Below are 23130 nucleotides of genomic sequence, written 5' to 3'. Positions count from 1 at the left end.
CGGCCTCTTTGCCGATGCGTGGCCCCGCATTGAACTGTTTTCTAGACCCAGGGAAATGTAGTAGTGGTGCTATTTCAGTGAAGAGGGAGTCAGTGATTTCAGTTTCAAGTTTGGCCTGCGACTTTGTCTAAGTTTTTAATTTTGACCCCTGTGTATTTGAGTTTAGACACCCCTGATGTAGACTTTTTAGAACCAATGGAAATTGTGATTATTTGTGCTTTGTTGAAAGCACTCAGCACCCTATCTTGTCAGGTTAACTTGATTCTCTGTGGCAGTCTGTGCTACTTTTTTTCAGGATGATTGTAGTCTGTTCTTGATATAATAAGATTTAGTGAAACAGATAACAGAAAACAACTGACATGGTATCTTCATTTTCTTTCTTCATTCTTATGGATGTCTTTTTGGATGTCTTTATTACTCTATAATCTCTAGGTGGTAAGTTGACTGCTTTATTATCATGTGTGTGTTTTTCTTACATATCACAGTGAATGTTCTAGTTCATTTCACTGCCCAATACCGTCAATGAAACCAGTTCTAAAAAAAGACTGTGGACTGCCATTTTTCCATACTTCTTGTTGCCTGGCTGTCTTTGACCTATATACTTTCTTGGTTAACAACCCAATTATGCAGCCAGTGAAATCAGTACTCCCAATCTGTATGCAACTCATAGTATTAAAATAAATAGACTACCAAGACAGCTTTCATTTTGAGATGGAAAGACAACAACATGTGCTTTTATGCACAATAAATTCACTTCATGATGCTTTACAAACTGGTAGCCATATGTCTTCTGACACATAAAGCTCTCTATTTAGAAAACAGGGAAATCAGACATTATCTTAAACGCTCCCTGGTGGGAAAGTTTAGGGGATTTCTGATTCCCTGTTTTATAAATGGGGCCCATAGTGTGTGGGAGTTAGTATACATTGCATGAAACGATTGCAGGGTAAACCATATTTGCACCTGAAACTTAACATTCTGTTAATTTGACATTCCATCGTTTGTGTGTGTTTTTCAGCTTGCATCTTGCCTAACTTGTATTAATCTGCAATAATTGTCATAAATGTTTGCTATTTTCAAAGGATCAACTGGAGTTTAAAATTATTGACAAAACTGCTTTTCTTTGTTTTTTAAAGCCTTAAAATGTCCCAAAATGCAACACACTTGCAAGTACACTTAAAGGATTAGGGCCCTGTTACTCTGGGAAAAATCTCTATAGATTGTAAAGCAAGAATATACCTGAAAGAAATATATACCTAAAATATACCTAAAGAAAAAAGTTGAAATATATATGTGGTGAGGGTGACAGGTTAGGTCTTCAGACTTGCAGTGATATATCTTCTGGGAGTTGGGACTTTATACCCTTTTCTATTCTTTAATACCTATTGTCTTTAAAATGAATCCTGCTCCTCTGTCAAACCATCCTTTTTTTATTAGTTTAAAAAGGATAAAAAACCTCTATCAGGTTGATTTTGGCTGCCTTTGTCCCACTGGGGATATTTTTCGCTACTTCGGGTCCCATAGATTTACCAGGAGAGGAACATAATTCCCATCTTTGAGAGTTGTCAAAGGAACAAGTAAATGGTATATTCCTAAATTTTTATCTGTTGACAATTTGGACTTGTTAACAATAGAGGGGTAGTTACCAATAATACATCGAGGGCTAGAGATTACCAGAGGTAATAGAGGGTTAAACCCACCTCAGCAGGACCATACATATTCTAGCACATTTTAGCTATCTAATTCTATCTACCTATATTCTATCTAATTCTAGCTAACATAACAGTGACATTGTTCTGAAGCAGCAATTCCAATTTTTTTGTGGTCAGTGGACACACCTTAAACTATTGAAAAAAGTATCATCTGCAAATCCATCCTATGGAAATTGTCCAACCTGTATTCTCCTGTTATATCAAATATCACTGTATTGTATGCACAGTGCAGTTCTGTGGTTTAGTAATGTACTGTAGGTAAACTTTAGACCTTCATTCAAACAGTGTCTACAGAACAAAAAATTATGTATTTAAATATATAATACACAAAACTAACATTTGGTAACTGGTACAACCAGCAGCCAGTAGGAACATACCCACCATTTACCTTAGTAACCATGTGCGAGCTGATGTGTACATTAGTAACCATTTATACTCACCTTCACCCAGTCTATCTAGTATCATACCTAATGCAGAATGTGCATTTTGTATGATGTGCACTACTCACTACTTTTGTCCATGTCTACTTAATACTTTGCAAGTACATCAAGGTACATTCTCCCTTCTTTAGTTATTACCTTTGAAATACATAAAAGTACATTAACCACTCATTTCACACAGAGGAAATAAACAAGCATTTTCGCTATGAAATGTTGATAATAATACACTTTAGTGTTGTAATAGGAGAAAAATATCAGGGAAAATAATAAGCCAATCAGTTCAGCGGAAAATAACCTTTTCTAGGGGCGTTGTGTAAACAGCATACAGTATTTTCCCAGCTGCAAAGGTTAAAAGAACTGACATTTGAATAGCTGTAGTAAAAAATGAAAAAGTCACTTATTATAACATTACAAGACCCATGGGTGTAGCAATGCTAGTTTTTGTGGTCTTGTGCAGACAATGATAAATCCTTAAGATGTTTATGGGTTGCGTGTATATACCCATGACATAAAACCTATAGATGTTTATGGGTTGTGTGTATATATCCATGACAAAAAACCTATAGAGGTTTATGGGTTGTGTGTATATATCCATTACATAAAACCTATAGAGGTTTATGGGTTATGTGTATATATCCATTACATAAAACCTAAAGAGGTTTATGGGTAGTGTGTATATATCCATGACATGACACCTATAAAGGTTTATGGGTACCTATAAAGGTTTATGGGTTGTGTGTATATATCCATGACATGAAACCTATAAAGGTTGTGTGTATATATCCATGGCATAAACACATATAAAGGAGAAAGGTGACCACTCTGTATCTTGGCTGATTTGTGTAGTAACTATATCTATATATACTATACATCCTATATGTATACACAAATACCCACAGAGCCTGTAGTCATGAATGCATGCCAATTAAATCAGAATATTCCCATGGTTCAATATGTGCTCCCTGCTGCATAGATATATTTGTAGAACATAGTATCTGAAGAGGTGAAATGAGTTAGCAATGCATATGTACACTAGAGGCCAGTAAACCAGTTAGCACCAAGAAAAACTCAAATCAGAGCATATGAATTTGGTATTTATAACGTTTTGAAACCTTTTAAATTATGGGGGACTCTGTAAGTCTGAAGAAGTGGTGTATAGCAGCTTGTTTCTGTGCGGGGTGGTGCAATTTATGGCAAATGTTTGGGGTCCCTTTGAAAGGCAAACCAACACGAGTCGTATGTCATGTTGTCACGTGAAATTATTCTCCATAGGAAGGTGTGTGTTATTGCAATACTAGTGGGACCGAGGTCGTACTTTTTCTTTAGCTGGGGTCAATAAGCTGAAAATCTGACAATCTGTATAGATGCTCTGGTAGTGAATCTTTCACGTACATGTATTTTAAATGGCAGCAATTTATTCCCCAGAAAGGAATATTTGCTAAATATCTCATTCAACATTTCATAAACATATCTTTTTATAGTGTTTATTTAGTCATTTAAAAAAGAAAACAATTACCCACCCACATATGTTAGAGAATCAGGTACTCTGCTTTTCAAAGGCCTTTACAACAAAGAATGTTGTTGGCTGGCAGATACAGGTCACAGTTTGTGATATTTCCAAGGACATTAGTAAGAAGTAATTTCTAGTATAAGTTTAACCTGATTGCAAATGAGACAAAACAGAATAATAACGGTATGAATGTTTCTATATCCTTTACATGCAGTGCAGTTTATAGTTTGAATAAAATAAAAAATTGAATGTCAAGTATGTTTGTTTTACTGACTCTAGTATTTTGTTTTTGTGGCTCAGAAAAGCAAAAACTGCTATGTTAATGTTTGTGACGTATATATGTCATCATATTTGTCATTTATTTTATATATACCAATTATATAGGTAATAGTCACCTGTATATGTATGCTAGCACTTGCCAATTTGTTTATTTTAGAACTAAAAAACGCTGTTTCCTGGACAGAACACTGAGCCCTAGTTATGCATGACTGTTTCACTCTTCTGCAAAATCAGTCAAGACTCATTTTACAATAAATAGTATATGTCTTATATTTTTTGTTTAACTGACAACCAAGCTAAATTGTAAGCACAGCCAGAGAAAACACTTTCTTCATGGGTTTGTCACCAACTGACAAAGTCCAGTGCTATGGCGACAGTTTGTTTTTCTTGCTGGCTGCAGTATTTTCCTGACTCAGGTAGGTTTGCTTTCAACTTTAAAAACCAAAAATTATACTGAAAAACATTTTTCTAAGCGTTCTATTTATAAAGCAGTCAATCAGTCATTTACTAAAACATTCTATCCAGACAGAACAGGAAGAAACCATTTTATTAGGTACAATACCTGAAAGTAAGGGTAAATCCTTCCAATGGGAACACTGCAGTGTTGCAATGCAGCCATAATAATATCTTTCTCTGTGGGAAGGTTTAGATTCTCCACAGGTTTTTGGTTGTTGCCTATGTCCCTTTGGGAGATTTTGCTCTCTGTGTTACTAAAACAAGTGCGCCCTTTGTAAGATTTTCTTTCTAGTTTTTGTTACAGTGATATTTGTCAAATTTTGGATTTTCTATCATTTTCCTTCCCAATTACATCAGGACAGACAGACAGGGAGAGGGTGAATCTCCTCAGCAGGAGCCCAGGCAGTAGTAAACACCAGAAAGAGATTTTAGCATTTGTCTATTCCATCTAAACTATAAAATAAATATAGCTAGTAAATACATCAAGTCAAATTTCCACTGTTCCTAATATAATGTTACACTGCATTGGTATAATGTCTGATTGGCCTGATTTATGAAAGCTTCCAAAGACTGGAGAAGATAGACTATCATGGTTTGTTGGATTACCCAGTTTCTCCCATGATAGTCTATTTTCTCCAGTCCTGGGGAGCATTAATAAACCAGGCCCAATGAATCTGTTTGTAAGTTTATTTTTAACAATTGGTTCATTTATGGCTGCTCCATCTTCCCAAAGGAGTAATGTTTATTATCTTTGACTCAGCACACTTCTTCACTACCTATATCCAAAACACCTCTTAGGGTACGTACATGTCAGATAATTCTTGTCTGATAATCGCCTTAGGGCTGATATTGGACGGGAATCTGGTGTGTGTACAATGCTCGTCGTTGATGAACGATCCTAATGAAAGTGAAGAGGAGAGAGCGCAGCAGGGTGCCGTACGTCGTTCCCCCCTGTCCTCTTCATGGCGCTGTATGTACAGAGCTTGTTCATGCACCCTTCATTCTTTTGTCTTTTACGATCCTTTCCAAAGACAATTATTGCATGTGTTTATGTAGCCTTATTCCTTCTACTCCAACAATCTCCTTCATACCCCTTTTGCTATCTCTGAAATCAACCAAATGCCCAGTACATGCTCATTATCTGTCCACTTGACATATGCAGCATGTTCTGATCTGGTGTTCACTATATACTGGCCTCTATCATGATTTTCTATCCTTCCCACTACTCCTCATCTGTTGCTCTTCTCTGCAAATCTTCCCATTGGCTACAATTTTACCCCAGAATCAAACTCAGGCTACTTTACTTTGCCTTTTTATTTACTTCTTGTCCCTCCTTTATTTTTGATCTGACACATGAATACACCCATTACTGTTCTCTGATTACATATGAATGGCAATGTCACTCATAGCCTCTTTCATAAAGGCTCCAAGATTTCTTTAGCATTACCCCCACTGGTCCTATTAAGTTTGCTCCTTCTTTTAATAAATTGTAAACAAGCTCCTAAAATACACCCCTCCAAGCTTGCCTATGGTACACCATCTCTCTCCTAACCATCACTAATTAGCCATCATTCATTTCCCCTTTTCCCTACTGTATACTATGCCCCTTAGATTGAGAGTCCTCAGGGTGAATGTTTGTACTTGTTATATACTGTTATTCAGGTATGCCATCTTCAGTCCCCATTCATTGTATACAGTGCCATAATATGTTGGAGCTGTATAAATAAAAGGATATTTTTTTATTTGGATAGCAGTAAAAGGTATTGAGAAGAGCATTGTGCCCCATCACATGTAATAGTTTCTGCCAGAACACCTTGCTCTTTATAACAGAAAGCAAACCCTGACATATTTTCCACCTCTCAAACAACATTCCACAAACGCAGCTTGCTTTGTATTTGATGGTCATATGGAAGGCATGCAATGATCCCTGTGAAATTATATATTTCTAGACATTAGATGGCCACTCAGCCGCATCATTATTATAATATCTTGTTTGTTGCTTGGAACATGCTCATTATGTGCAGATGATTGTGGAAAGGTGTAAGATGATTAAGGTAGTAACCTGCTGTCAGTGAAAGGAACAGAGCACAATTATCACTTGTGGTGTTCATTAATTCATAACATTTGGAAAGGCTTTGTCATCTTACCAGTTATTGTTTAGCTAAAGCTCTTGCATGGATTCTGTTGAATATATTTGTGTTGCATAGATAAAACTGGCAGATGAGGTATATTAAATACTCATAGCTATCAAAGCTTATTAAATGTCAATGTCAACATTTATTGTAAGTCTGCAGAAAGGTCTTCTCTTTGATTCAAATGGAAATAGATAAACCCAGTACTTGTGTTTGGCTTCTGACAATTATTCCTGAACAAAGATTTTATTTCTCAAATAGTGAAATGTCAGTCAGTGTTCATGCCTGTATTGTTTCACTTTGACCACTGGAGGGCAGCAATGCACTGTACTGTAGTAGAAATTCAAAAAAAATGATGGAAAATGAAGATTCTGCTGTTAATGTTGGAGATTTTACCAGAAGAATTATTAGTTGAAGCATGAGTGTTATAGTTAGGAGTTTAATACAAAGTATTTTCCTACATTTGCATTAATTGTTATCAAGCTAGATGTGCTCAAAGAAAATCTGTTCTTTTGCACATCAATGCAAAGGTATAGGTACTATAGGAAGGCAGATTTTTATATTTTTTTAATAGCACCCCAACAACATCAAACCCTCCTCTGACCACTTCATACCTGTGTTTGTTATGAAAATCTAGGTTTTTTGCAGTGCTAAATCTGTCTCAGACCCTATGACTGTCTGCTGGCTGCCCATGATTACAAGGATATAAACACATAAAACTGTGATATTTTCAGTGTTTTTGGAGATTTAGGATAATATTGACCATTCATAAGGAAATCACCCTTCTTTAATTACAAAAGTTCTGGTGGTAAACCTTCCACCTAGTTTTTCTCATTGTTCTTTATTTTACTGTGGTACACTTTTGGTGCATGGAAAATATCATTTTTACCTTCAGAATTGGCAAAGAATTTCTGCAGGCAACAACATGTACTCCAGATGTTTGCAGCTGGTTAAGTGTAAGGGTGTATAAAGGGAAGTGTTTCTGAACCAGGGTTCTTCCAGGTTGTTAGGTGTTCATTGAGCAAGTTAGCAATTTGTGCCTCTCAGATCAGTTTAATCTGACACCAAAGATTTTTTTGGCTACCTGTAAGGGTGACATTCTTCCTAATAACCATCACACTAATGTACTGTGTACTGTGGTTATTGGTATAATTGTGGGGGGTTCCCTAAGACCTGGGTTCCCCTATCTTAAAAAGGTTCAGAAAAGCTGGTATTGAGTGTCTGAGTATACATTGCCCAGCATTTGTACATAAAGTGCCCGAAACTGGTTTTACTTCACTACACTGTATTGCATTAAATAATTATTTGACTCTTATATGATGATTTTTTATTGAATGTTTATTTGTACTCCATTCCCTTTTTGTATTTAATTTAACCAAATACTATTGTGATAAATGATTTGCTGATGTGCTGTTATGCATATAAGTTCTGTTGTGCATGATCTGTACTTCAGAACATAAGACTGCACAAAGTGTCATGAGAAACTGTCATGTCCACATACCCATCTTCACCCATTTATGGGATTATGCAACTTTAACAAATTGAAGTTAGATTAAAGCGTGTTTACTGTATTAACAATTGACTTTGGTTTATGTCTTTACTGTCAGAATTGCCAGGCTTTCATGTTTTTTTTTTTCATTTTTATACTGATCTTTATGCTGTCTTCCTGGCTGGCTTTTCTGTATTCATTTAATATACAAGTACACAACAGTGATTAAATTGACTTGCACACATTTGCTGTGTTTCTTGCATAGCATTTGTAGCTGAGTGAATGACTTTGACTTACTGTTTAGGAACAGACATCACAAAGTAGCTTCTATTGCCTTTTATTAGTCTGAAATCCTTCTGTTGTGCCTCTCTGATAAACATTCATTTTGTTTCTCGGGCATGTTTATTCCCAGACATTCCAATGAAAGTGACCTTATTTTCTGCAGAGGGACTCTCATTGGACAGGGAATTTACATTTGATTATGCAAACCTAAAGTCAGGAAAAGTCAGGCCCCTGTAACATAGTGAAAATCTTCTATTCCTTTTGTCATTACTAAACACCAAATGTCCAAGCGCCAATTAGCTGAATAGTTCTCTGACATAGAGATAATAATTGACAGGGCAGAGCTAAGTGTCAGTTGGGAGGTAGCTGAGACTTCAGGTTTGTCCCCAGGTACTAAAGCACTGATCTGAAGACATTGTGCCTACACCTATTCAATAACAGGTTATACAATATGCTTCAGTATACAAAATAGATGCCACAAGATGCCTACTGTTTTCTTTATTAATCAGAAAACTCACCCTAATTTGTTTACTATATTACTAGAGGTCTGACCAGTGCCATAGAAGATGCAGCAACAGTCCTCATTCTTCAGAAAAAGAGACCCTACCCATTTAAATTAAAAGGTTAGGTAGTGTTTGCATTTGTCCTAACCAATGTCTTTGCCATCACTTTTACTGGACATGCATAGAGAGAAAATGTTGAATGTTCATCACATATATTTTTATTTTCTTGATAGTATTCCTGCCAACCGCCATTCTTTTACCTACTGTATCATTAAACTTTGGAATGGCAACTTGCAAGAATCAAAGCACACTTAAATTGAAAGTCTACACTGATTGGGTGCCCTCTTCAAATCACCTGGTATAAAGAAAATGCTTGTAAAGTTAGGATAATGCTTACCTTACACTTTTCTTTCACAATACTGGGTGTGACGTCACTGTAGTCCCATCTGGTTTGCATTGTAAGTGAAATCTTCCAAAAAGACTTCCTAGTCCTTTGCAAGAGCATCTTCTCACAGGTTTTCATGATGACTTGTTCCTCATTCATTAAGTAGAAGATGGGTATAAGGTTAAGTGTGCTTCTGACTTTACACTTGACTCCCTTATTTTTTACACACATTTCGTGGATGACTGGGGGTGGGGGCCTGGCCAGTGCAAGCAGACCCCCTTTTTGGTGTAAAGTTCCATTAACCGAAGGAAGCAAGTCCCATCTAAACTATTTTCTGATAGAAAGATGGTAGGGGGTTCTATGTTTAGTAAAGTCCTATTGTGGTGTCTGCACACATGCAGGGACTTTACTTTTGAAACTTAAAAATGGCTGACAGATTTATTTCATTCCTAATTTGCTTTTTACCCAACTTCAATAATATTTAAACAAACCCTTTTTATGGATTCAGTAAAACGTGGCCATTGGCAAAACCTCAAATGTCATACTTTTTTTTCCATTTTTTCCATTCCAAGTATGTCAGTCACTATACATAGTCACAACGCACATGATTTGAGAAAGGTATACGTTTGACCTTTACACAATAATATATTGTTTTACTGATTTCTTTCATCCAGTATTATTGAACACCTTCTCTTTCCATGTTTCAAGGGATTCTTCACCTTTAATTATTTATAGTAACACTACTGAGTGCACAAGCACTTGACCTTGTGTCATACACATTTAATTAGTACACCTGTACTTGTATGTCCTGCTTCCTACGTGTAACACATTTCATTTGAAAGTCATATTTTCATTTGATGATATTCTTTGTCTTGTAAAATTACAGTTTTGTTTTTAGGCCATGTTTCCGGTGAAAGAATCTTATATATGATATAGAAAGTTTCTTTAGTTTACTAGTAAACAAGCTGAGTAGGCTTCTTGGGAGCAAAGGTTTTCTTTTGCTTAAGCCAAATATGAGAGCACATTTCTGTGATATAGACTCACAGGCCTACCCATGGAACTATACAGCTTTGAAACGTGTTCTCTAAAATAAAATAAAGCATATTCAGCACTATAATAAAATAAGCATACATCCCAATTATAAATGTTTGTAGTTCATTTGTTACAACAACCGATCCAACTTATTACAGGTATTCTTAGTGATATGTGGATTTTCTTGCAGCAAAGACTCAGCTGTTATCCAACAGGTTTAATTATAGGCACCTTGAGAACTCATGTCATGCAGTAATAACAAAACAAATCATCAAGATACCTTCTAAAGCAACTTGGCTAGCCCCATCATGAGAAAAAATAATTAGAGATTACTTGAAAATAAGAATGACATAGCAGATGTCACTCTAGGATGAGGCAGGAACCTTCATTGCTTAGTCTGAAAAAAAAAGATTACTTTGTTAAGTGGCAAAAATCAAAAACAGGGATAACACCGGGTTGTAATTCAAATATATAACACAAACATGCAGCTTCCTTTTAGTGCTGCTTAACTAATTCACTTGTCTTTGAGCATTGCATTTGGACCTGTACCTATATTAGCAAAGCCATACATCCTCCAGCTGTTTTAACACATTGAAATTGACTTGTAAAATTAGAGGAAAGAAAAATAGGAGAGTGGTAGCTTATACCAGTCAGTTATTAGTTTCAACACCTAACTTGCATTACGAGAATTACACATGGATTGGGATTTGTTGGTGTGGATAACATGTCTGCTTTTCCTGGCCTGACATATCATTATTATTAATGAGCTTGATGCTTCAACTGTTGAAATATATAAGTTGGCAATGAGGTTATAATAAAGGAATGGTTCATTAGCGTTCTACATAGCCTAGTACCAAAGTAGGTATATACTCTACAGCAGTGTTTCTCAATTAGAGTCATTAAATACCCCAAAAGATTACCGTATATGTTCTAGCGTAATGACGGAGACGGTGATACTGATAACATGACTAATTGAAGATGAAGGAAAACATGCAGATGTGACCTGTTGTCTGTATTCAAGGGCTGGAATCCAGATAATAATCTAATTTCATTAGAGACTCCAACCAAAAATTAGTATACATACGAGCAATTTGCAGTCCCTGACCTACATACTTGATCCTGGTCCATTAATAAGGAATGAAGCTGAATAATCAAAATGATAGCTTGGATACTAAAGCCTAAAAGCAGTTAAAGCTAAACAAGATGTGTTAAGGAAATTTTTGATTTGAGGTATTCATGGAACATACCCTTTGGTATATTTTATCATATGCATAGTTTGCATCGATCTGGTCTGTGATAGGTTTCTTGTAAAATGTTTTCATACTCACTATCAAATCAAAACATACATTCAGAAGCAAGCAATTCAATATAAAGTTAATTTAACTAGATTATATATTTTTTTACTGCAAATTCTGAGTATATTGGCAAATATATTACAGATATTTAAGGCTGGATTAAGCTGCTGAAATGTTGCCTGATTTTCACTTATATCAGAGATCTGTACTGAGCAGCAAGAAAATGTCATGTTACATTAGTAACGGCATCCTATCCAGGTAATGACTTGACTACAGAAATGCTTTTGTTGCATCTATCATAATTCAACATGGACTTCCACAACTCTTTTCAAACATGTCATGGCAATTTGAAAGATATGGTAGGCCAAACTATCCCAAATGATAACATTTTTAATTGATGACTGTCCATGCCAATTTTATGTTCCAATGTGTTTGCAAACATTTTTTTATGGCTTAAAAAGGAAAAAATAATACTGCTAAGTTCTCACAACTCATCAGTGATTTGTCTCTTAGTCCTAAAGCCAGTTCACATCAGCTTAGTCAGTTATGTATTATGCACTAGCATGCATTGTGTTAAGGCACCTCATTATTTGTTGTGTTATTGTAGGCCCTTCATTTGAAAAGTCTGCATCACAAAGGCTTCAAGATTTTCTATTTACTGAGAAGTTGCGTTGGGGGCTATTTAGAATAAAATCAAAAGGAATTGTACTGCATCACACCAACATGTGCAACATGCATTGATGTGTGTAGTGACGTGTTTTAACGCAGCTCAGTGGTGTTAATGGGCCCTAAGTGAGCCACTATTCGTGTTTAATTTTTTAATATAGAGAAGCATCAAAGAGATTCTGGAATTCAAAACGGTGGACAGACAACCCTAGAAATCCCAGATGGACTAGAACAGAGTGAGAAATTATGACAGGAGGAACTCCATTTTGTTGTAATAAGCACATATACCAGATAATGATTTCCCACTACTCTCCACCTTTACTACAATATAACTATGAAGTTGAAGGTCTATTTAAATCAAAATCCTCTGGATAGTGGAAAGACAAAAATGCAGACCTGGCAGTGGTTATAGCCTTCCCCTACTCCATTACAGGAAAACATTTTATTTTTCTGTTGATGTTGAACCAGACCTCCTGTCTGGTTAAATGTTGTCAGCAGGTTATGAAGTAGAGATACATTTATCTGATGAAGCATCAGATGCTATTTAAAATCTAACAGGGATTTTAACTCTTCCCACTCTATCCAATTACTATTGAATCCAAGTATTTCTGTTTGCAGTCTGTAAAGTAACAAAAGCATTTGTTATTTGAATTTTTTATATATTATAGTAGATTTAAGTATAGACACACATAAATGTTTAAAGCTAATCATAACTATCCTAAAATGTAGGTAAGGTAACAGTTTTGAATGTGCAGACACCTTGTGGTACCTTCTGGTCTTCAAATCAATTCCAGTATTTGTTGTCATTTTTTTTTTGTATATTCCTTAATCCCAGTTTCAGCAGAAGTAAAGGCCATTTGTGGTCAAATAAAAATTTAAGCCACACCAAGTTCATACCCAACACATGTCCATTGGCAAGGTGTTCATTGGTGTGGTACTGCAGTGTGATGGTTTAATTGGGACCTTAAACTAGGATCTAAAAAATCTGAGCTGAATCCTCCAGCCAGTGTCTGACTGTAGACAATAAGAACAAAGTGCTGGACATTAATGCTTCTCCCTATAGTAAGCTAAACGTCCACATAAAGCAAGGAATGCCAATGTAGCCAGACATTATATTTGCACTTAATTACATTCTACATTTGATAAATGTTCTGTGTAGATGCTGGGTATAGTTTTTGGCAGATGTCACGGTGCATAAATATATGTAATGATTTAGCACGGGCAAAGGTTGTGTTAGTCAAGGACAGATAATTTGCCTTTTTCAGTGTTAAACGACCATCATATAATATGGTCTGTTAATTCCTATCAGTTCCAATTCAGAGATGTCTTCAACAAGCAGAGGACACCATTAGTCATTAGACATTGATGTCCATTCCATGTAGATTCTAGTTTATTGTGACTCCCATGTAAAGCTGTGCTCGGTTTTCCTGCTTAGGAGTAGGCACTGCCAAAAGCATAATATTACCTTTTTTAACAAGAGCACTCTTCTCAGTGTGCTTCTCAGACTTAAGGGCACATTTAAAAGCAACAGTATGGCTGCACTGTGGCCATATGGCTCCCTTAAGTAACACATGCACACAAAAACACAGCAGTGTTCTTTCAGTTGTACACTTAACTACATTAGCTGAATGACACTGAAGGTGTTCTGCAAACAAATCAAATACAATTAATTAGGCAGAAAGAGCTATATAATTGCTTTGTGCTGCCATTGTCTGTATTTTTGACTGGGATGAGCCAAGGTAAGTGCTGTAGCAAAGAGTAGATTGCTATAACTGTTAAATCTGTTCTCCTTTACAAATAGCCCCCTTAGTCTTTCTTTGTCCTAGAAATTACTAGAAATTAAATTAATTATTAAACCAGTGGTTGCCAACCTCTTGTACCTCAGGGGTCAGGCTCAGACCTACGATGTGAGAGTGGGCAGGTTGTGTCGTCCAGAGACACACCCGCCCTGAGCATGCGATCAATACGGAAGACATGGTCTGCAGTTCTGGCCGGGGTCCTTTTCCTGAACCGACTGGGGGGCTCACCAGCCAAAATTGCGGATCACCGGTTGGTGACCGCTGTATTAAATTGCATTGACTGCTGCATCTTGTCCAATGACATTGTCCTATATGGCCACAAAGGCAGCCTCATTGGATAATGAAATGGCAGTTAGCAAGAATTACCAAAGAAAGTCAGAAAAAATCAGTCTCAGTAATAAAGCAAAATACATTACAAAGTAACATGGAAGAAAACTTCTGTCTAACTGATAACAAGACATATTGTGGTAGCTGCTATGGCTTACCATAAAAAAGTACATACTGAAAATGGGAAAATGATGCACACTTCACTTTAAAAACCATTATGTAAATTGATGTCCAGAATGAGACAAGATCAGATAATGTAGCTCATTGTGTCATACACACAAAGCATTTGTTTAGAAACTTGTTATTTTCTTACTGTTTAATTATGGGGAGTTATAAGGGAATGATTCCCATGATGTTTACTGTAATTACTGGGAATTATAGGAAATCTTTTCATGCAGCTTTCTTTATTCTATTTTTCTTGGTAATGATTGTGGCGTATGATTTCTAGACTGCAATATGACAAATGACTCATAGCAATTGAGTATGTATGTTAAAGAAACTTTTCTGGTTGAATTTAAACATTTGTAAACATATGTTCATTAGGACACGATTTAGACTATTATGTTGAAGTTTAACACATCCTTCTTTAGCACATGTAATGTATAACTTTCTTTGTACTGATCTCTTTTGTCATTCACTTTGAATGACAGCCCAGTGAGCATACACTGTATATGTATCTATGAGTTAAATGCTGCACTGAACAAAAATGTGCAGGTGCATTGATAGCCTATTCAAACCTAATTGACTGCATTGAAACACACATGTAATTAGAGAGAGTGTGTGTGTGTGTGTGTGTATGTATATATATATATATATATATATATATATATATATATATATATATGAAGAAGGAAATGACAAACCTGCAATTCAGAAGATATTTAGCATCTTGTAACTCAATTTCACTGGAAAAAAGGGGTTATTGGGCCATGATGGGGCTGTCAGTAATTGTGTTGCTGCAGAATTGTGGCTCTTTATTTTAGATCCAGGCCCGGAGTGTCCTGAAAGGAATGCCTGAGCCAGGCACTCCATCCTTTTTCCTGGCCAGCAATTGTTAATGGCTCTGGAATACCTGGCAATTGATAAAAGGACACATGCCTTTCAAACAGGGGAAGTGGCAGCCTGAGGCCAGGTGTGGCTCAGGGAGAAAGGCTGTATGAATCCTGTAAGCTTGGAGAAGATCTCCCACAGTTTAGGTCTAGTAAACAAGCAACTCTGGAGAGAAGAGTGTAAGAGAGCCAAGAAGCGAATATCACATTTTAGTCAAGTTATAAATGACATTGATACCCTGTGATCCAGGGAAAAAATGGATTTTTTTATGCTTTCATAGCTCTTTGCAGCAGGAGAGTTGAAGATAATCCCCCACAATATATATATATATACACATATATATTAGTTAGGTCCATAAATATTTGGACAGAGACAACTTTTTTCTAATTTTGGTTCTGTACATTACCACAAATAATTTTGAATGAAACAATCCAGATGCAGTTGAACTGCAGACTTCCAGCTTTAATTCAGTGGGTTGAACAAAAAGATTGCATAAAAATGTGAGGAACTAAAGCCTTTTTTTAACACAATCACTTCATTTCAGGGCTCAAAAGTAATTGGACAAATCAAAAAGCTGAAAATAAAATGTTCATTTCTAATACTTGGTTGAAAACCCTTTGCTGGCAATGACAGCGTGTAGTCTTGAACTCATGGACATCACCAGATGCTGGGTTTCCTCCTTTTTAATGCTCTGCCAGGCCTTTACTACAGCGGGTTTCAGTTGCTGTTTGTTTGTGGGCCTTTCTGCCCGAAGTTTAGTCTTCAGTGAGATGCATGCTCAATTGGGTTCAGATCAGGGGACTGACTTGGCCATTCATGAATATTCCATTTCATTGCTATAACAAACCTGGGTTAAAGCAACCTGGGTTGGTTTGGCTGTATGTTTTGGGTCATTTTTCATCTGTATTATGAAACACCTCCCAATCAATGTGACTGCATTTAGCTGGATTTGAGCAGACAGTATGTCTCTGAACACCTCAGAATTCATTCGGCTGCTTCTGTCCTGTGTCCATTTTTATGCAATCTTTTTGTTCAACCCACTGAATTAAAGCTGAAAGTCTGCAGTTCAACTGCATCTGAGTTGTTTCATTTAAAATAATTGTGGTAATGTACAGAACCAAAATTAGAAAAAAGTTGTCTCTGTCTAAATATTTATGGACCTAACTGTATATAATTATTTCATATGTGGTAGTGTAGTAGTTTCTGCAGTAGTAATACTTTCCTTTTGCATATTTTTCAGTAAAACTTTTAGTTGCCGTTTAAATATTATGTCAAAGGGATTTGCCTATTGAAGATCTTTCACACTGGGGCTTGCATTTTATGTCTGTTTATGGAATAAAATAGCATTAGGAAACTTAAACTGAATACATAATGCCTTTAAGGTGACAGGAATCAAGTGTTACAAGCAGAAATGCTTTAATATTAGTGAGACATTTAAAAGCGTTTTTTCAGTTGTTAGAGTAGTCTCTAGGACTTTAACTCATGTACCTAACCTAAAATCTCAGCCCCAATGGAAAACATATATTTAGAAGTACCAATATGAATATTAGATCACAAATTTGTTCTCCATTTAATGTTGTATCAACATTTTTTAAATTGCTGATAAAAGGATGATCAGTGGTGGGCAATCCTTTGATCATAGTATGCTTCACATTAAAGTGGCGATCATGCTGATCACTATTTAATGAATTTAGCAGTAGTAGTAAAACTGCTGGTAAATAGTAGCAATAGATAATTATTCATGAACCAGCAAAAATTCATAAAAGTGGCGATCTTGCCAAAGGATCACCACCTTTATAATTGGGTTGAGTACAGTAGTGCCAATATTTTTACAGAAATAATTTTTCGGCTTTTAGCCAGATTGCCAGCTTTTTAAATGGGCCACTAAATCTCAATACAAAGAAAAAGTTTCACAAGCCTAGCCAAATCCATGTTAGAAAATCACTTAAATTAAACAAGTGTAATCTTTATATATAGTATGAAGCTTTTAAAGTTTTAAATTATTGCAGTTATCTACAGAAAATAATCTTGGCAAAGGTCAAATTAATTCAACTGGGTTGTTACAGCAAAAAAGAAATTGTTCTTTTGTTATAAAATATGGTTTTACTACTTACTTACAGTTCTGTACTATTCCTGATATATGTTTTACATGCATCACATTATTTTTTTTCTTGTCTTCGCATGATGACTGTGTTTGGTTAACAAAATTCATTTTTGTTTGTGGAAGTATTTGTTATAAGCAATCTGTAAACATCATCAGTCATATCAGCTTAACACCACATGGCAGGTGTCTTTTTTAATTAACGCAGGTAGCAGGAAATATATCATTGTAATGCCTGACCTTCTATCTTTCAGAATATTGGAAAGAAGATGAGCTGTCAGGAATTCATTGCCAATCTCCAAGGGGTTAATGAAGGGAAAGATTTCCCCCGGGGACTTCTCAAGGTCAGTTTTACTATAAAGTTGTTTCATTTGTGGTACTGCACAATCAGAGTGCCATTTATGTCTTGTGGACTTGTGCACGTGTATAATGAACATATACTGAACTATTATGTAACATTTTAAAAACCCGTCCCAGGTACTTGTTCCTGTGTTGCAACATATTGCCTGCTTTTGTGTTTAATCTACAGGCTGATACCTAGCGCCATATAACAGTGTGAACAAGTAAGGTCAATGATTATTTAAATTAGGCTAGAATGGCTATTTTATAGAAATGCATTTTTGTATCATTCAACAAAATAAGGATTGTGGTATATTTTTATAGTCTTTATCTCACCATGGAAAGCAAAAAAAAAAATAGTCTTAAAACATGGTCAAAATATGGGATAATGTGGTTGGAGGGGCAATAGAACATGGACTGGAATAGACAGAGTGTACTGTGGTGGAAATAGGTGTACCTGCATAGTGGTTAGGTGGACCTATCCTCTATCTAGAGATTCATTAACACATTTTTATGTGAAAAAGCAATGAGTTCTCAGAATTTCTAAATTAGAAGCAGCAGAGCAGAGCTGCATATGTCACAGTCCCACAGCTATACTTTGTTCTTCCAGCCTCATGGGGCCTATCAGGACTCTGATGTCATTTCAAGAAAAAGAATAGCTGCCTATCTATAGTTTGTGACTACAAGGTATGGCTGAAAAAGTGGGGTAGTCAGCCAGTGTTGCAGTTTTCATGTCTGCAAAGTCTCTCTGCCAGGCTATATCTGCAGTACAGACATAGTTGAGGATGTGTGCTGTTGCTTTGATATCTATACTGTGTCAGTACAATTACATATTGACACAACTAATAAATACCCCTTAAGTCCTCCTAGGTGCTCCACTACTACTTATGGCAAGAGGGAAGGAGCCAATGTGATTTGCTGGTTAGTGTCCATGTGGTGGTATGATACATAGATATTATTTTGGAGACAGCTAGGAGCATGTTCCTTTTTTTTTTATTTGATCCACTAGCTCTGAAGAATTAACTGCATATTTCTTCTAAAAGGACGTGTTCTAACTGTCATACATATCCAAAGTTTTAGTTTGGAAAATTGGCTCTGTCTGTCTGAGCACATAAGACATTGGGCTTGATTTATTAAAGCTCTCCAAGACTGGAGAGAATACACTTTCATCTGTTAGGCTAGGTGATCCAGCAAACCTGGAACAGAACCAGCATTCAAAACACTTGTTAGCAAATTACTTTGAAGAAATCCATTCTAGATTTGCTGGATCCTCCAGCTTCACTTATTAAAGTGTATTCTCCCCAGCCTTGGAGAGCTTTAATTAATCAGACCTATTGAGGAGGGTAACAAAATAATAATATATAATTCCACAGTCCACTGTGAGAGAAACCAATTCAATTGTCATTCTTAAAAGTATTTTACTACCAAGCCTTCTAGTCACTGGATATGGTCATTGCTAATACACCAGTATTAAACTGTACAAAAATGTCCTACTGTTGATGAAGTCACATAAAGGATTTTGCAGGGGGAAATACTGTACTTGTAAGAAGTCAATTGCAGGGCAGCCCTTTTGAGCATTGGATATGTGAAAGGCACAGCAATGAGATGAACCTGAAATACACAGAAACATTTTTTAATAATAAAAAAGATCAAACAGCTTATTTACACCAAATAGCACTGCCACTACCGTGGATTTATAGTCCCCCAGATATAGCACAATTTTGTATCTGAATTTCTCTAGAATTCTATATGTTACAGCATTCTTCCCATTCTCTAAAGTTTGTCATAAATCTGTAAACCTAATTACTGCATCTTACACTAGTATTTATCCATAGATAATGTTGTGTTTGCTTTCCTGATAATAATTACCATATTATTTTTTGTATCAAATAATACAATGGTTGCTTGCCATACATTTGGAATAACTTTCAGGGACTCCAATGCTGCTGCATTACTTGGGTGATCAATTCTTCCTCTAACATAATCTCTGTATCTCCAACAACTCAAATTGTTCTCCTTCCTATTACTTTTTCCCTCAGTTTTGTATGTTTGCTGTGCACACTTCACAGTATACAAACTGTACGGAACCACTAAGCTTTACCTGTTTTACAAAAAAATGAAGTTTTAGCTACAGTTGGCACTTCATGTTAATAGTAAGATGTGGGGTCATAAAAGACAGCACAGACTCAATGTAAATCACTGATACATGCACAGGCAAATGGGAAGAGTGGTGCATTAATAATTACAGCCCCCATTAAAATGCCGGTGGCAAAAAGAAAAACAAGTGGAGATGTATAATCTTCTGCTGTGTGAACATGGGTGGTCTTGATATCTCTGGGGTAAGCAAATATTCTCTAAATATAAAAGGTAATTGATATTAATATGTATATTGATGTTTGAAATTTGGGGTGATTTGTCTGTTTCTTCCAAATATGTGCATCAATTTAGTATGTAATTTGCCTTTTGGGACTTTTTCCTTCCAGAAAATAAGAGCAGTCACTGCTTGCTCAACTCTCCTTGTGCACTGGTGACTGGTCTTGTATCTGCCAGTCATGCAGACATGCGGCATGGTGATGTTACTGCTACGTTTATAAGGTGTGCAAAGTTTGAGAACACAAAGTGGATGTATGTCCAATGTGGCAATTACAGAATATATTTAAATGAAATATTTTATGCTGTTATTGGGTTTGCTGTGGGTAGACGAGAAAATAGTAAGATTCCAAAATGTATATACACAGGAATTCATACAACTAAGCGGTTAAACTATTTATGAATTTCTGTAGCTTTCTCAGTCTGTTGACGTCTTGGAAAGCTTATTTTGTACAGGTTATAAATTGTTTTAAAATTAAGGTGCTTATATTCAAAGGGAGATTTAAAAATCCTGAGCCAAGGTCACTACGGTGAGATCAGACCTTCAGTAATTTTGTCTGAGAGCTTAGCTGTAGGAGCTGTGCGGTGATAACACATCATGTGTCTGTATTGTTACTTGCTAGATTCAGCAACCACTGGTAATATTGTAAAAGGTTAAAAGGGGAAATTAAAAACACAACTGTGTCAGGCAGGAGATTAAGTATTTCAGGATTTTTTCAATACACTGTATATTGCCTAAACCAAGAGTCTGTCAGATATAACAAGTTATGAGATTTTATCATTGTGCCTTACTGTTACAACTGTATGCGTTAGGAACTGGCTTTAGTGTTGTTAAGTGTAGCCTAATAATCTATTTATCAAAAATCAAGTGTTTTTCTACATTGTACAGATACCTATTTTCCCCAGATACGAGGGGGTACTGAGAAGTTCCTTGCTTTGCCCAGAAAGAAGAGATCCAGAGTTATGAAATAACACATTTATTCAACATATCCCCCTGTGAGACTGATGCACTTGGTACAGCGTAGTTGCAGCTTTTCTAGACCGTTCAAATAAAAGTCCTTTGGTTCGGCCACAAACCAGCTCTCAGCAGCATCTTTGACGTCAGAAATGTCTTCAGAACGTTGCCCCTTCAGGTGTTTCTGCAAATTTGGGTACAGATAATAGTCTGAAGGGCCCAGGTCAGGTGAGTAGGGGGGATGGTGGACCAATTGGAAACCCAGGGTGTTCAATTTGGCAGCCACAACGTTGGACGTGTGCGCAGGTGCATTGTCCTACAAAAAAGGATCCCTTTGGTCAACTTTCCACGGTGTTTTGTCTTAATTGCCTCCTTTAGCTGGTCTAAGAGGTTAGCATAATACTGTCGGGTGATACTAGAGTCCTTAGGTGAGTAGTCCACCAACAGAATACCGTCTTTGTCCCAGAAAACAGACGCCATAACTTTTTTGGCTAATTCCTGGGTTTGGAACTTCTTCAGCCGCGGGGACCCGCTGTGGCGCCGTTCCTTTGTCTGTGACTGTTCCTTGGTTTCAGGATCATAGATGTGGAGCCAGGTTTCATCCTCAGTCACCTAGCCAAAAAGTCCTGTGCAGCTTCAAAATGGGCCAAAACGGCTTTGAATGCTTCAACTCGTTCCTCCTTCTGATCACTGCTCAAACATTTCGGCACCCTTTTCGCTGAAAGCTTGCGCATGTCCAGGATAGAGGTGATAACAAACACAACACATATCTGGGCTATCTTTTCTGCGGATATTCTCCAGTCCTCAATAATCAGCTCATGGACATCATCGCAGGTTGCCGGGTCATTTGAGGTTGGGGGGCGCCCACTGCGGGGTTCATCTTCAACGGTGAAATGCCCAGTCTTGAAACGAGATATCCAGGTTATGACAGTGCTGTAGGAAGGACACTTCTCCCCTAGTGTTTGTGACTTCTCAGTGTGAATGTCCTTTTCTGACTTTCCCTGGAGAAACAAAAACTTCATGACGGCCCGTAACTCCCAACGACTTGAAACTTGCTTGTTGTGCCTCTGCCATCACAGCTTCTCACTAAAAGAAAAAACTCTTTTAAGAATCGCAAAGACTTGATATTTGCACAGTTACATACTAAAATATTGGGCTGTTATATGACCCCACACTCATTTTTCTATTTCATCTGGAAGGGGGCAAAGCCAGGAACTTCTCAGGACCCCCTCGTATGTATCAAATTCAGCCCAGCACTGGGAGCCTTGTATAACTGAATTGCTTTGCAAAGTGCAGTTTGGCAACACTCTCAACATGTTTTTAGGGGGTACAGGGTCATAGATATAACCTCATCCTTGTATTGCTGCTACCTAATTCTCCAATTAGTAGGCTGGAATGGGTAGGTGACCAAGCCTTGTCTTTAACTAAAATTACAACCATAACATGTATGTTTCTTAGCCTGTATTACAAATTTATTATATACTGTTAATTAGTTGACTAGCAACTAATTCAGAAAAGTTACATACAGCTATCTCTTTGTTTTGATGTTGTGTAGCATTCTCTGTGATTGTTGTTTGAGAGGAAAACCTTACTACAGGATGATTGCTAGTCAATGCCTATAGATATCAGATACAAAGAGACTGTTTATTCCCTAAAGTTTTTGACCAAAGGAGATGTCTTCATTATCAGAACAAATAGTAGTTTTATTTTAGGTTGTAATCACATTTAGTGTTGGTCGAAAAGCTCACTATTCGATTCGGCAGCTATTCGCTCGAATATAGCAAATAAAAAAATTTGGGTGGTCGAACATCGAATTCGAACACCATTAAAGTCAATGGGAGAAAAATTCGGGTTTGTTTCAGCACTGTGTAGAGCTTCTACAGCCTACAAACAGGTGTAAAAAGGTACATTATAAAAGGATACATAAAAAGATACATTGTAAAAAGATACATAAAAAGATACATTGTAAAAGGATACATAAAAAGATACATTGTAAAAAGATACATAA

General features: G+C 36.5%; 1 protein-coding gene across 6 annotated transcripts in view; it reads left to right on the top strand.

Annotated features, from left to right (window-relative positions):
- The window catches only part of PSD3 (pleckstrin and Sec7 domain containing 3), a 275704-nt gene that overhangs the window by 120534 nt on the left and 132040 nt on the right, over positions 1-23130 (top strand). For 4 of the 6 annotated variants that reach the window (XM_072405271.1, XM_072405272.1, XM_072405274.1 and 1 more), the window contains one exon: positions 17712-17802. In XM_072405271.1, the coding sequence (XP_072261372.1) occupies positions 17712-17802 (91 nt within the window). The remainder of the gene's footprint in view (positions 1-17711; positions 17803-23130) is intronic. The other 2 variants (XM_072405277.1, XM_072405270.1) reach the window with 1 other exon arrangement.

This window comes from Pyxicephalus adspersus, chromosome 3, assembly GCF_032062135.1.
Source record: "Pyxicephalus adspersus chromosome 3, UCB_Pads_2.0, whole genome shotgun sequence".
Classification (NCBI taxonomy): domain Eukaryota; kingdom Metazoa; phylum Chordata; class Amphibia; order Anura; family Pyxicephalidae; genus Pyxicephalus; species Pyxicephalus adspersus.
The sequence above is the reverse complement of the archived record's forward strand: the minus strand, read 5'-3'. Positions and strand labels throughout refer to the sequence as shown.